The sequence below is a fragment of the Oncorhynchus nerka genome, linkage group LG6, assembly GCF_034236695.1.
Source record: "Oncorhynchus nerka isolate Pitt River linkage group LG6, Oner_Uvic_2.0, whole genome shotgun sequence".
Lineage (NCBI taxonomy): Eukaryota > Metazoa > Chordata > Actinopteri > Salmoniformes > Salmonidae > Oncorhynchus > Oncorhynchus nerka.
Window position 1 is genome coordinate 60,528,652 of NC_088401.1, and position 15,005 is coordinate 60,543,656.

At 43.6% G+C, this 15,005-nt stretch overlaps 1 protein-coding gene across 6 annotated transcripts in view; it reads right to left on the reverse strand.

The window, feature by feature from the left end:
* LOC115130797 (E3 ubiquitin-protein ligase RNF130-like) overlaps positions 1-15,005 on the reverse strand; it is a 106,246-nt gene that overhangs the window by 66,014 nt on the left and 25,227 nt on the right. For all 6 annotated transcript variants that reach the window (XM_029662249.2, XM_029662245.2, XM_029662246.2 and 3 more), the window contains one exon: positions 12,233-12,427. In XM_029662249.2, coding sequence (XP_029518109.1) covers positions 12,233-12,427 — 195 coding nt within the window. The remainder of the gene's footprint in view (positions 1-12,232; positions 12,428-15,005) is intronic.

Consider the following 15,005-nt stretch of genomic DNA (forward strand, 5'->3'; position numbering starts at 1 on the left):
GTTAAGACAATCAATTAGCCCATGTCAGCTAACTTTTTTAAGATTAGTAAATTAGTTTAGCAGCCAAGTATTTAAACTTGTTATCATGGTTGAATTACCGGCCAGGGGGCCCGCATTGATTTGTTAGTATCACTCCGATATCATTTTTAATTAATCTTTTAATTAACTAGGCACACTCTTGGCATTTGGGGTGGCAGGTAGCCTAGTGGTTAAGGCGTTGGGCCAGTAACTGAAAGGTTGCTGGATCGAATCCCTGAGCTGACAAAGTAAAAATATGTCATTCTACCCCTGAACAAGGCAGTTAACCCACTGTTCCCCGGTAGGCCATCATTGTAAATAAGAATTTGTTCTTAACTGACTTGCCTAGTTAAATAAGAGGTAAAAATGAAAATAATAATTAAGAATAAAACTGCAAACATTTTTCTCCACCTTATGGCAATATGTGTAACATTGCACAATTTTTATTGTATATCCGATGTGCATCAACACAAAACACGCACACCCTTGCCCTGGCTCTAACACACACACACACACACATGATCTGCACCACCTCTGCTTATCACAAAAGAAGTGCACCTGCCTTTATGATGCGCTCTATTAACCAGGGATCGATGGGAAAATCACAGCCAGTCAAAACAATGGGCCGTGCGCAGCGGGCCGCTACCATTAGATTTATGGGGCCACGCCAGTTCACCATAGACCCAGCACTGGTTAGGCTAGGCCAGTTCACCATAGACCCAGCACTGGTTAGGCTAGGCCAGTTCACCATAGACCCAGCACTGGTTAGGCTAGGCCAGTTCACCATAGACCCAGCACTGGTTAGGCTAGGCCAGTTCACCATAGACCCAGCACTGGTTAGGCTAGGCCAGTTCACCATAGACCCAGCACTGGTTAGGCTAGGCCAGTTCACCATAGACCCAGCACTGGCTAGGCTAGGCCAGTTCACCATAGACCCAGCACTGGTTAGGCTAGGCCAGTTCATAGACCCAGCACTGGCTAGACTGGGCCGTGCGCAGCGGGCCGCTACCATTAGATTTATGGGGCCACGCCAGTTCACCATAGACCCAGCACTGGTTAGGCTAGGCCAGTTCACCATAGACCCAGCACTGGTTAGGCTAGGCCAGTTCACCATAGACCCAGCACTGGTTAGGCTAGGCCAGTTCACCATAGACCCAGCACTGGTTAGGCTAGGCCAGTTCACCATAGACCCAGCACTGGCTAGGCCAGTTCACCATAGACCCAGCACTGGCTAGGCTAGGCCAGTTCACCATAGACCCAGCACTGATTAGGCTAGGCCAGTTCACCATAGACCCAGCACTGATTAGGCTAGGCCAGTTCACCATAGACCCAGCACTGGTTAGGCTAGGCCAGTTCATAGACCCAGCACTGGCTAGACTAGGCCAGTTCACCATAGACCCAGCACTGGCTAGGCTAGTTCACCATAGACCCAGCACTGACTAGGCTAGTTCACCATAGACCCAGCACTGACTAGGCTAAGCCAGTTCACCATAGACCCAGCACTGACTAGGCTAAGCCAGTTCACCATAGACCCAGCACTGACTAGGCTAAGCCAGTTCACCATAGACCCAGCACTGACTAGGCTAAGCCAGTTCACCATAGACCCAGCACTGATTAGGCTAGGCCAGTTCACCATAGACCCAGCACTGATTAGGCTAGGCCAGTTCACCATAGACCCAGCACTGATTAGGCTAGGCCAGTTCACCATAGACTCAGCACTGATTATGTTAGGCCATCACAGACCCAGCAGAAGTGTTATACCATAGCCCAGGGGCCAACCAGCCATGACGCAGCTTGACTTATTAACTCCAGTGCCACATGCTAAAGGTCTGAATGTTCATATCTTTTAAAGTTAAGATGAACTAGTCTCATATCCTCCTACTCTGTAACCCTGAAAATATATGAACAAGCTAACACAGAAAAAATGAGCAATACTTTGGTTTGACCTTTGAGTTGAACTGAAATTGGATAAAAAGACGTCTGTGATTAAACTCAAACCGTTAATTTAAAAACAGAATGCAACTAGTGGTTTGCTTTCATCACAATTAAATAACTTGTCATTATCTACAGCTACTGATTACAGCTAAGTAATTAGATTGTAGTTGCCAGATGTAGTCGTACAGTAAATACATGATGGTATAAGGGCAACAATGTTAAGAGTTACTAAGTGTCTAAATTACATTACACAGCGAGGAATGATATATTAGGTAGCCTAGTGATTAGAGGTGGGCCAGTAACCGAAAGGTTGCTAGATCAAATCCCCAAGCTGACAAGGTAAAAATCTGTCGTTCTGCCCCTGAACAAGGCAGTTAACCCACTGTTCCTACATTTACATTTAAGTCATTTAGCAGACGCTCTTATGCCATCATTGTAAATAAGAATTTGTTTATAACTGACTTGCCTAGTTAAATAAAGGTTAAGTAAAAAAAAAAGGTTTTTAAAGTGTGTGTGCACACTCTTCAGTGAGTGTGTGTTGCGTCTGAGAGGGCAGGGGCATAAGCGAACAGTCTTTTCTCTGATGACTCATGCAGTAGTCATCTGGTGTGTCGGTCTTGTCTGAGCGTCCACTGAGAGTAGAACTAGCAGGGGGAGCATTAACTAACCTTCACCTGTTTGTCACACAATGATAAAGCCAGGTCCTCAGCCTTGTGACTACCACAGTCCCAGAGATGCTGACACTCTGATAACATACGCACAAGCATGTAAGCACAGTTGCCTACAGGTAATTGGCTGATAACACAGCCAAAAACACAGTACGACGCTGGCAGGGACCACAAGAGCAGGCATAAACAAGATTCTCGCCCTCTCCCACAATGACTACCACCCTGTAGCACTCACATCTATAATCGTGAAGCGCTTTGAGAGGCTGGTTATGGTACACAAACTCAATCATCCCAGAGCCACTTCAATTTGCATACTGCCCAAACAGATCCATAGACGATGCAATCTCAATTACACTCCACACTGCCCTTACCTGCCTAGAAAAGAGGTATACTCATGTGAGAATGCTGTTCATTGACTACAGCTCAGCGTTCAGCACAATTGTCCCCTCCAAGCTCGTCACCAAGCTTAGGACCTTCTGCACCTGGATCATGGACTTCCTGACAGGTAGACCGCAGGTGATGAGGGTAGGAATCCCCTCCGGGTAACATCTCCTCCGCCACCCTGACCCTCAACACGGGGGCCCCACAGGGGTGTGTGCTTAGTCCCCTCCTGTACTCCCTGTTCACCCAAAACTGTGTGGGCATGCTGACGACACGACGTTGGTAGGCCTGATAACCGGCGACAATGAGAGGGCCTACAGGGAGGTGGTCAGTGACCTGGCAGGGTGGTGTCAGGACAACAATCTCTCCTTCAATGTCAGTAAGTCCAAGGAGCTGATTGTGGGACTACAGGAAACTGGAGGGTGAGCACTCCCCCATCCACATCAACAGGGCTGCAGTGAAGTAGGTTGAGATCTTCAAGTTCCTCAGTGTCCAATATCACTAATGACTAAAAAATGGTCCACATACACACTCACAGTCGTGAAGAAGGTGCGAAAGTGCCTCTTCCCCCTCAGGAGGTTGAAAAGGTTTGGCACGGGCCCTCAAATCCTCAAAAATGTCTACAGCGCTACAATTGAGAGCATCTTGACTGGCTAATTCATTGCTTGGTTTAGTTAAAAGCACCACGCTCGATCGCATGGTGCTACAGAGGGTGGTGCGGACAGCTCCGTACATTACTGGGGCTGAGCTCCCTGCCATCCAGGACCTCTATATCAGTGTCAAAGGAAGGCCCGGATAATCATTAAAGACACTAGCCACCCAAGCTATAGACTGTTCTCTGTGCTTCCCGACAACAAACGTTACATTAAGTCTGACACCAACAGGCTCTTGAACAGCTTTTCTCCCCAAGCCATAAGACCACTAAATAGCTAACAAAATGGCTACACAGACAGAGTTGACACTTGTATTTTATTTTGCACTCTCCCTATGCACACTCACAGGGAACTAACTACACACTCATGCAAACTGTCACTCCAGCATACGCACTAACACTCAATTCATCATTTGCTTACACAAAAATAATACGCACATACAGAACCAGTGAAAAGTTTAGACACACCTACTCATTCAATGGTTTATCTATTGTAGAATAACAGTGAAGACATCAAAACTATACAATCACACATGGAATCATGTAGCAACCAAAAAAGTGTTTGAAGAATCTAAAACATATTTTAGATTCTTCAAAGTAGCCACCCCTTTGCCATGCTGATTGCCAAGAGTGTGTAAAGCTTTCTCACAACCAGCTTCACCTGGAATGCTTTTCCAACAGTCTAGAAGGAGTTCCCACATAAGCCAAGCAATTGTTCGATGCTTTTCCTTCACTCTGCATTCCAACTCCTCCCAAACCATCTCAAATTTGGTTGAGGTCAGGTGATTGTGGAGGCCAGGTCATCTGATGCAGGACTCCATCACTCTCCTCCTTGGTCAGATAGCCCTTACAGAAATACAGCCTGGGAGGTGTGTTTGGGGTAATTGTCCTGTTTAAAAACAAATTATAGTCCCACTAAGCACAAACCAGATGGGATGGCGTATCGCTGCAGAATGCTGTGGTAGCCATGTTGGTTAACTTCTTATGGCTGCAGGGGCAGTATTGAGTAGCTTGGATGAAAAGGTGCCCATTGTAAACGGCCAGCTCCTCAGTCTCAGCTGCTAATATATGTATATTATTATTAGTATTGGATAGAAAATACTAACATTTCCAAAACTGTCAAAATATTGTCTGTGAGTATAAAATAACTGATATTGCAGGCGAAACCCTGAGGAATATCAAATCAGGAAGTGGCTTCTATTTTGAAAACTCCATGTTCCATAGCCTCCTTTTAAAGGGATATCAACCAGATTCCTTTTCCTATCGCTTCCTCAAGGTGTCAGTCTTCAGACATAGTTTCAGGCTTTTATTTAGAAAAATGAGCCAGAACGATAACATCGCGTCAAGTGTTCGCATGAGTTTTGCTCGCGCAAACAGAGTTTGGGCAGACATTGCCGTTCACTCTCCTACTGAACAAGACCGTTACGGTTGATATATTATCGATTATATATTTTAAAAACAACCTGAGGAATGATTATAAAAACATTTGACATGTTTCTGTGAATTTGTCTGCGTTGTCGTGACCGCTCTTTCCTGTGGATTTCTAAACATAACGCGCCAAACAAACAGAGATATTTTGGATATAAAAATAATCTATGGAACAAAAGGAACTTTTATTCTGTAACTGGGAGTCTCGTGAGTGAAAACATCCGAAGATCAAAGGTAAACTATTCATTTGATTGCTTTTCTGATTTACGTGTCCGAGCTACTTGATGCCAAGTGTACTTAATGGTTTGTCAAGTGATCAATAAAATTACACAAACGCTTGGATTGCTTTCGCTGTAAAGCATAATTTCAAAATCTGACAGGTGGATTAACAAAAGGCTAAGCTGTACTTTCCAATATTGCACTTGTGATTTCATGAATATAAATATTTTTTGTAATATTGTATGAATGTGGCGCTATGCTATTCAGCGGTTGTTGACGATAATTATCCCGTTAACGGGATTGCAGCCATAACAAGTAAAGTATGCCTCGAATTCTAAATAAATCATAGACCGTGTCACCAGCAAAGAACCCCCACACCATCACACCTCCTCCATACTAAACAGTGGGAACCACACATACTGAGATCATCCGTTCACCTACTCTGCGTCTCACAAAGACACAGAGGATGGGATCAAAAATCTCTCATTTGGACTCATCAGACCAAAAAGGACAGATTTCCACTGGTCTAATGTCCATTGCTCCTGTTTCTTGGCCCAAGCAAGTCTCTTATTATTATTTGTGTCCTTTAGTAGTGGTTTCTTTGCAGCAATTCGACCATGAAGGCCCGATTCACACAGTCTCCTCTGAACAGTTGATGTTGAGATGTGTCTGTTACTCGAACTCTGAAGCATTTACTTGGGCTGCAATTTCTGAGGCTGGTAACTCTAATGAACTTATCCTCTGCAGCAGAGGTAACTGGGTCTTCCTTTCCTGTGGCGGTCCTCATTAGAGCCAGTGTCATCATAGTGCTTGATGGTTTTTCAAAGTTCTTGAAATGTTCAGCATTGGCTGACCTTCATGTCTTAAGGTAATGATGGACTGTAGTTTCTCTTTGCTTATTTGAGCTGTTCTTGCCATAATATGGTCTTCTACCAAATAGGGCTTTCTTCTGTACACCACCCTACCTTTCTTCTGTACACCGCCCTACCTTTCTTCTGTACACCGCCCTACCTTTCTTCTGTACACCGCCCTACCTTTCTTCTGTACACCGCCCTACCTTTCTTCTGTACACCGCCCTACCTTTCTTCTGTACACCGCCCTACCTTTCTTCTGTACACCACCCTACCTTTCTTCTGTACACCACCCTACCTTTCTTCTGTACACCACCCTACCTTTCTTCTGTACACCACCCTACCTCGACAACACAAATGATTGGATAAAACGCATTAATGAAAGAAATTCCACAAAATATCAAGGCACACCTATTAATTGAAATGCATTCCAGGGGACTACAACATGAAGCTGGTTGAGAGAATGCCAAGAGTGTGCAAAGCTCTTATCAAGGCAAAGGGTGGGTACAATGAAGAATATCAAAAATTGTCACATGTGCTCCCTCTCCAGTTTCTAGCTCACCAGGCTGCTCGTTATGGCGCACACCTGTCACAATCGTTACACGCACCTGCGTCTCAGACTCCATTACTTCCTTGATTATCTGACGGACACACACACACACACACACACAGTTAAAGTAGGAAGTTTACAAAAACATAGGTTGGAGTCATTATAACTAGTTTTTCAACCACAACACACATTTCTTGTTAACAAACTATAGTTTTGGCAAGTATTTTTCCAACAATTGTTTACAGACAGATTATTTCACCTATAATTCACGGTATCACAATTCCAGTGGGTCAGAAGTTTACATACACTAAGTTGACTGTGCCTTTTAACAGCTTGGAAAATTCTGTCATGGCTTTAGAAGCTTCTGATAGGCTAATTGACATCATTTGAGTCAATTGGAGGTGTACCTGTGGATGTATTTCAAGGCCTACCTTCAAACTCAGTGCCTCTTTGCTTGACTTCATGGGAAAATCAAAAGAAATCAGCCAAGACCTCAGAAAAAAATTGTAGACTTTCACATATCTGGTTCATCCTTGGGAGCAACTTCCAAACGCCTGAAGGCGTCACTACTGGACACCCGGGTTCGAATCCAGCAAAATACCTTGTGAAGATGCTGGAGGAAACAGGTACAAAATAATCTATATCCACAGTAAAAACGAGTTCGATATCGACATAACCTGAAAGGCCGCTCAGCAAGGAAGAAGCCACTGCTCCAAACCCGCCATAAAAAAAGCCAGACTACGGTTTGCAACTGCACATGGGGACAAAGATCTTACTTTTTGGAGAAATGTCCTCTGGTCTGATGAAACAAAAAGGCTTGCAAGCCGAAGAACACCATCCTAGCCGTGAAGCACGGGGGTGGCAGCATCATGTTGTGGGGATGCTTTGCTGCACGAGGAACTGGTGCACTTCACGAAAAAGATGGCAACACGAGGGAGGAAAAGTATGTGAATATATTGAACGAATCAGTCAGGAAGTTAAAGCTTGGTCGCAAATGGGACTTCCAAATGGACAATGACCCCAGGCATACTTCCAAAGTTTTGACAAAATTGCTTAAGGACAACAAAGTCAAGGTATTGGAGTGGCTGGCCATCACAAAGCCTTGACATCAATCCTATAGAAAATGTGTGGGCAGAACTGAAAAAAAAGCTTGTGCGAGCAAGGAGGCCTACAAACCTGCCTCAGTTACACCAGCTCTGTCAGGGGGAATGGGCCAAAATTCACCCAACTTATTGTGGGAAGCTTGTGGAAGGCTACCTGAAAGACAATGCTAATAAATACTAATTGAGTGTATGGAAACTTCTGACCCACTGGGGATGTGATGAAAGAAATAAAAGCTGAAAGAAAATCACTTACTATTATTCTGACATTTCACATTCTTAAAATGAAGTGGTGATCCTAACTGACCTAAGACAGGGATTTCTACTAGGAATAAATGTCAGGAATTGTGAACAACCGAGTGTAAATGTATTTGGCTAAGGTGTATGTAAACTTCCGACTTCAACTGTATTTCACTCCCTTCGGTTCCTTCCCCAGGTGTCATTGTTTCTGTTCCAGTTTCACGTCTGTGCGTTGTTCGGGTTTCTTGTTTTGTATTATGTTTTCATTTATTAATTCAATTATTCACTCCCTGAACTTGCTTTCCGACTCCCAGCGCACGCACACGTTACAAATATAACAATTTTGGTTACTACATGATTCCATTTGTGTTATTTCATAGTTTTGATGTCTTCACTACTATTCTACAATGTAGAACATAATAAAAATGAAAACCTTGGAATGATTAAGTGTGTCCAAACCTTTGACTGGTGCTCTACATTTATACTGACGTTACACACACACAATCATCATATGCGCTGCTGCTACTCTGTTCATCACATATCCTTATGCCTAGTCACCTTTCCCTAAACATATCTACTTCTGTTACTCCAGTATCCCTGCACATTGTAAATATGGTACTGAGACTGACTGACCCTGGATATAGCTTACCTACTTCTTATTTCTCGTGTGTTTTTGTTCTAACTTTTGTTTCTTTTTTGTATTACATAGTTATATAGTTATTGATTACTGCACTGTTGGGTTTAGAGCTTGCAAGAAAGGCACGTTAATGTACTTGTGCACCCTCCCCTCCTTCCACTCACTTCTCTCTCCACCCTCCCTCTCCTCTTCCCCCTCCAGCTCTAAACAGTTATCTGAAAATCTCCACCGCTAAGTCTACAGACAGGCATTCACCACCGAGGAAGAGAGAGAGAGAGCCGTGCAGGCACGTGCCCATTCACCACAGAAGAAAACAGAGAGAGCCAGGCACGCACGTGGCCAGGCATGTTTTCATGCCTCCCTCTCTGGCTTTGTTTTATAGGTGGCCCCTAAGGGCTGAACCTAGACCTGCTGTGATGGCTTGCTTCCAGATATTAATCCAAGGTCTGGATATTGTTTTTACCCCTAATGGTTAAGGGTATTACTTGGGTACGGTAAGCTGTTCCTAGACCTATGACATTACAGTCAGCACAGTAACAGGGCTCCCGAGTGGTGCAGCGGTCTAAGGCACTGCATCTCAGTGCTAGAGGCGTCACTACAGACACCCTGGTTCGAATCCATTGGGAGTCCCATAGGGCGGCGCACAATTGGCCCAACATCGTCCGGGTTTGGCCGGTGTATTCAGTCATTGTAAATAAGAATTTGTTCTTCACTGACTTGCCTAGTTCCATGGGACGGTTGAGCTAACGTAGGCTAATGCAAGTAGCATGAGGTTGTAATTAACAAGAACATTTCCCAGGACATAGACATATCTGATATTGGCAGAAAGCTTAAATTGTTGTTAATCTAACTGCACTGTCAAATTTACAGTAGCTACTACAGTGAAATAATACCATGCTATTGTTTGAGGAGAGTGCACAATTTTGAAGATGAAAAGTTATTAATGAACAAATTAGGCACATTTGGGCTGTCTTGATACAACATTTTGAACAGAAATGCAAAGGTTCATTGCGTCAGTCTAAAAATGTGACATACACTGCTGCCATTTAGTGGCCAAAATCCAATTTGCACCTGGGCTGGAACAATACATTATTGCCTTTCTCTTGCATTTCAAAGATGGTACAAAAAAAAGAAAGCTTTTTTCTTCTTTGTATTATCATTTACCAGATCTATTGTGTTATATTATCCTACATTCCTTTCACATTTCCATAAAAACAATGTTTCCTTTCAAATGGTACCGATAATATGCATATCCTTGCTTCAGGGCCTGAGCTACAGGAAGTTAGATTGGTTGTCAGTGTGCCTTCTTGTGCAAGGCTGATGTCTATCTTTGACGCATATCTCCACGTATCATCTCTGGTATGGCCTTATCCCTCTTGCACTGTATCAGTGCTGCTGCTGCACTAAAACACACACAAATATGTGCACAACACGCATACACCCTCCCCACACACGCACGCCACAGCTGTGATTCTTCTACCTTCAAAGTCAAATCCATATACAGCATATCCCATATTCCATGACATTAATAAATAAATTCCCACCCGTGATAAATTATGTGCTTTTCAGGCAAACAACACTGTATAGTATGCGCTCGGGGGAACTATCAGCATTCCACCGTTCGTTCATGGTAGAAAATGACCTTATAAATGAGTCATGGGACTCCTTCTATATTTATAAACAGCCCATCGATCCCACCCAGATAGTGCTGTCACACCTTCTGACTCCTCTCTACCCCTCCCACTTCCTCCCTCCCTTTCCCTTGCTTCTCCTACCGCTGCAAGACTCAACCAGTCTGCATGGCTTACCTGGTCTATGGATGCTATATAATATTTCTCACTTTGTTTTCTTTCATCCCCTCTCTCGCTTCTTCTCAGTATTTTTTTTTCTCGCTCCTCCCGTTTCCTGTCTTCTAACCACCACTGTCTGCCTGCCTGGGCTCCCGAGTGGTGCAGCGGTCTAAGGCACTGCATCTCAGAGCAAGAGGTGTCACTACAGTCCCTGGTTCGAATCCAGGCTGTATCATATCCGGCTTTGATTGGGAGTCCCATAGGGCGGCGCACAATTGGCCCAGTGTCGTCCGGATTTGGGTGGGGTAGGCAGTCATTGTAAATAAGAATTTGTTCCTAACTGACTTGGCTAGTTAAATAAAGGTTATACATTCCCAACGATCGGGTACTCAGTGCTATAGTGATTCTACACCAGCTCCCACCCCCTCTCATTCTCTCTTCACCTCCTCACTAGAATCTTTCTTTATCGTCTCATTCATGCAGGCTTTTCAACGCTAGCGTGAATTAGCTCAGGCTATCCCCTGGGGTGGGGTGACGCTAAGGTGACGTGCAAAACAGCTCTAGGCTAGCCGTCAGCTACTGTCAATCACTCACTCATACAGGAGACTCATTCAAGTATCTGGTTATATTGGATGTTATTTTTAGACAAGCTTCATGGAAAAAGTTGTGATCAAAAAGGTCAGAAAGTCTGACTTTACTCATACAACTTTACATTGTGGCCAAAATAAGCTGAGACAGACAGTGACGGTAGCAATGACAGAGCGTGAGTAGGAAGAAACACATGTGAAGCGAAGGAGAGAAAGAGACAGCTGTGACGAAATATGTTTGTGTGCCCGTGTTGGCCCACGTGTGTGTGTATCTGTGAGTGTTGCAGTGTGACAGTACACCGGCCATACCCAAGCCTGCTGGCTGTGTTGGTGTTTGGCTGTGATTGTGGCTGAGGTCCAGCACGCAGGAGTCAGTCTCCATGTCCTTCAGTCAGGACAGCCACACTGTCTGTCCCCTCTACTGTCCCCTGCAGCCACAAACAACAAACTGCCAGCAAACACACTGCACTATGACTGCTATATGCCCCCCCCCCCCCCACCACACTATCAAATTACCCTTGGCAGGCAATATAATGCCATACACCCACCAACACAGCAGGTTAGCTGGCTATAACACCATATAACAAGAGCTAAATGCTAGCTTCACCACCAACACAGCAGGCTAGCTGGCTAGAACACCATATAACAAGAGCTAAATGCTAACTTCACCAACACAGCAGGCTAGCTGGCTATAAGCACCATATAAAAAGAGCTAAATGCTAACTTCACCAATACAGCAGGCTAGCTGGCTATAAGACCACATAACAAGAGCCATACAAACAAGCCAGATGAATACGATGTATAAAACAATTAACCTCATAAATAGGCCAAGCCATACGTACCCATAAGAATATGACTACCTGTTCATGCATAAGCCATATGGATAATAACCCATATGAATACATCTAGACATCGTCCTCCATGGATTTGTTTTATATGAGTCAAATCAAAACCCATATACAAGCCATACATAGTTCTTAAGCCATATAAAAATTCCAAGCCATACAATTAATACATTTTAATTTGATGTTTTGTTGTCACATACACTGGATAGGTGCAGTGAAGTTTGTTGTTTTACAGGGTCAGCCATAATAGTATGGCGCCGCTGGAGCAAATGAACAGTTAAGTGCCTTAGCCGTATAAACAACCCATTTGAATGACACTATGTGACCTCACCTTCGTGGCCCATCTTGACGGTGTCCTCCTTGGAGTTGTTGTTGTAGATGAGCACGGCGGAGGCGTTGAAGGCCGAGGCCTTGAGGATCTTCTCCTTGAAGGTGCAGTTGCCGCGCTGCAGCAGGGCCACCCAGTGCCCCGTCCGGGGAGGCACCACGAAGCGAGTGTGGGGGTCGCAGCCCTGGCGGTCCACCACTGGAGAGGGGGGAGGGGTGAAGGGTTAGGAACCATACCAGGCTGTATAAAATGGTGAGTGGTGTCAGTGTATTTGAAGGGATGTTCATAAACTACTTATAACTCTAAAAACAAACAGTTTTTTTTGCCCTTTAACAAATCCACAATCAGGAAATCCAGTGGCTTATAATGGGTCACTACAGCAAAACAAATCACAACATCAAAGCTAAGTACTGCATGGAGTGACTGCCGAGAAGACAAAAGAAAAAAGGGTTACACATTAAGCAGAAAGCATGAGCCGTTTACAAAATGGGCAATTCTTCAGTAGTTACCGGTCACTCAGGTCAATGTTGTGTAGGGTTGCACATTTTGGGGAATATTCAGGAGGTGGAAACTTTCCGTGGGAATTAACGGAAATATATGCAAATTAATATTAATACCATTTAAATGTAGATGTTTTTTTGCATTGGATATATTTACCATATTACAGTGGGGCAAAAAAGTATTTAGTCAGCCACCAATTGTGCAAGTTCTCCCACTTAAAAAGATGAGGCCTGTAACTTAACTATGACAGACAAAATGAGAAAAAAATCCAGAAAATCACATTGTAGGGAGATTGTTAATGAATTTATTTGCAAATTATGGTGGAAAATAAAATAATCCTTCCTATAGAAATATTTAAAAAACTATTTAATTACGAGTTGACTCTTCACATGGGATGATTTCACTGAACAACAAAAGGGGAATATTGAATGATCCATCAAATCTCCCCAAAACGTTTTCAGCATACATCTGTAAAATGATAGTTTAGAAACTAATGCTTTGGTTGTCTTCCTCTCATGCTTCCATGTCTTCTCCCTGGACCTACTCAATGTTCACCTCTTGAACAGACTCTGAGCCCTCATTTTCACTGTCACGTTCCAACCTTGTTGAGAATGGCTCGTTGTCAGGTTCAAAAAGCCTCAAATTTGCCAGGATGGCCACCAATTTTTCAACCCTTGTATTGGTCAACCTGATGCGTGCTTTGGTGTGTATGTGTGTGTGTGTGTGTTCCCAAACAAGGACTAGTTGCGCTCTGAGGCGGCTGATGTTGGTGGGATTTGGATGCTTAGAAGTGTACTTCGCCAGACTGCCAAGAACCTTGCCCTCATTCAGGCCAAGTTGGCGAGACACGTTAGTGATAACACCATAGGCCTTGTTGATCTCTGCACCATTGAGTAAACAAAAGGAGGACCATGAGCTGTTGCTATCGATAAGGCGTCGGATTCATAAATTTCACCTCGAATAGAAGTATAGCGACTTTCAGAGGTTTCTTGTTGTGAGCATTGAGGGAACTTTATGCACTTGGCCAGATGATTCTGCATCGTTGTTGCATTCTTCACATATGATTTGGCACAGCATTTGCAAATGTACACAGCTTTTCCTTCTACATTAGCAGCAGGGAAATGTATCCACACATCAGATAGTGCCCGTGGCATTTTCCTGTAAAGAGTTTAATTTTTTTTGTAAAAAAACAAACAAATACAATTCCATGTAGATATAAATAGTTAAGCAGTTAGATTAAACAACTCCTTTGTAAGATGAATGTTTTAAAATGAAATGTGTGGTAACAGGTGAATTAACACTCAGTTTTGTATTTATTATGGATCCCCATTAGCTGCAGCCAAAGCAGCAGCTACTCTTCCTGGGGTCCAGCAAAATTAAGGCAGTTTATTCAATTTTAAAATATTACAATACACTGTGTGCCCTCAGGCCCCTACTCCACCATTTCCACATATCTACAGTGCTAAATCCATGTGTATGTATAGTGTGTATGTTATCGTGTGTATGCATGTGTCTGTGCCAATGCTTGTGTTGCTTCACAGTCCCCACAAGGTGCTTTTTAAAATCTGTTTTAATAAATCTAATTTTACTGCTTGCGTCAGTTACTTGATCTGGAATAGAGTTCCATGTAGTCATGGCTCTATTCTAGACTAGGGGACTGTGAAGAGACCTCGTGGCATGTCTTGTGGGGTATGCATGGGTGTCCGAGCTGTGTGCCAGTAGTTTAGTCAAACAGCTCGGTGCATTCAACATGTATTCAACACCTCTCATAAATAAAAATAGTGATGAAGTGAATCTCACCTTCACTTTCAGCCAGGAGAGATTGACATGCATATTATTAAGATTAGCTCTCTGTGTGCATCCAAGGCCCAGCCATGCTGTCCTGTTCTGAGCCAATTGCAATTTTCCTAAGTCCTTTTTTGTAGCACCTGACCACACGACTGAACAGTAGTCCAGGTGCGACAAAACTAGGGCCTGTAGGACCTGCCTTGTTGATAGTGTTGTTAAGGCAGAGCATCACTTTATTATAAAACAGACTTCTCCCCATCTTAGCTACTACTGCATCAATATGTTTTGACCATGACAGTTTACAATCCAGGGCTAACTTAGTCATGGCCAAAAGTTGAGAAAATTTGAGAATTACACAAATATTACTTTTCACAAAGTCTGCTGCCTCAGTTTGTACGATTTGAATATACTCTAGAATGTTATGAAGACTGATCAGATGAATAGCAAAGTCCCTCTATATTTCCACTGCATTTCAGCCCTGCCACAA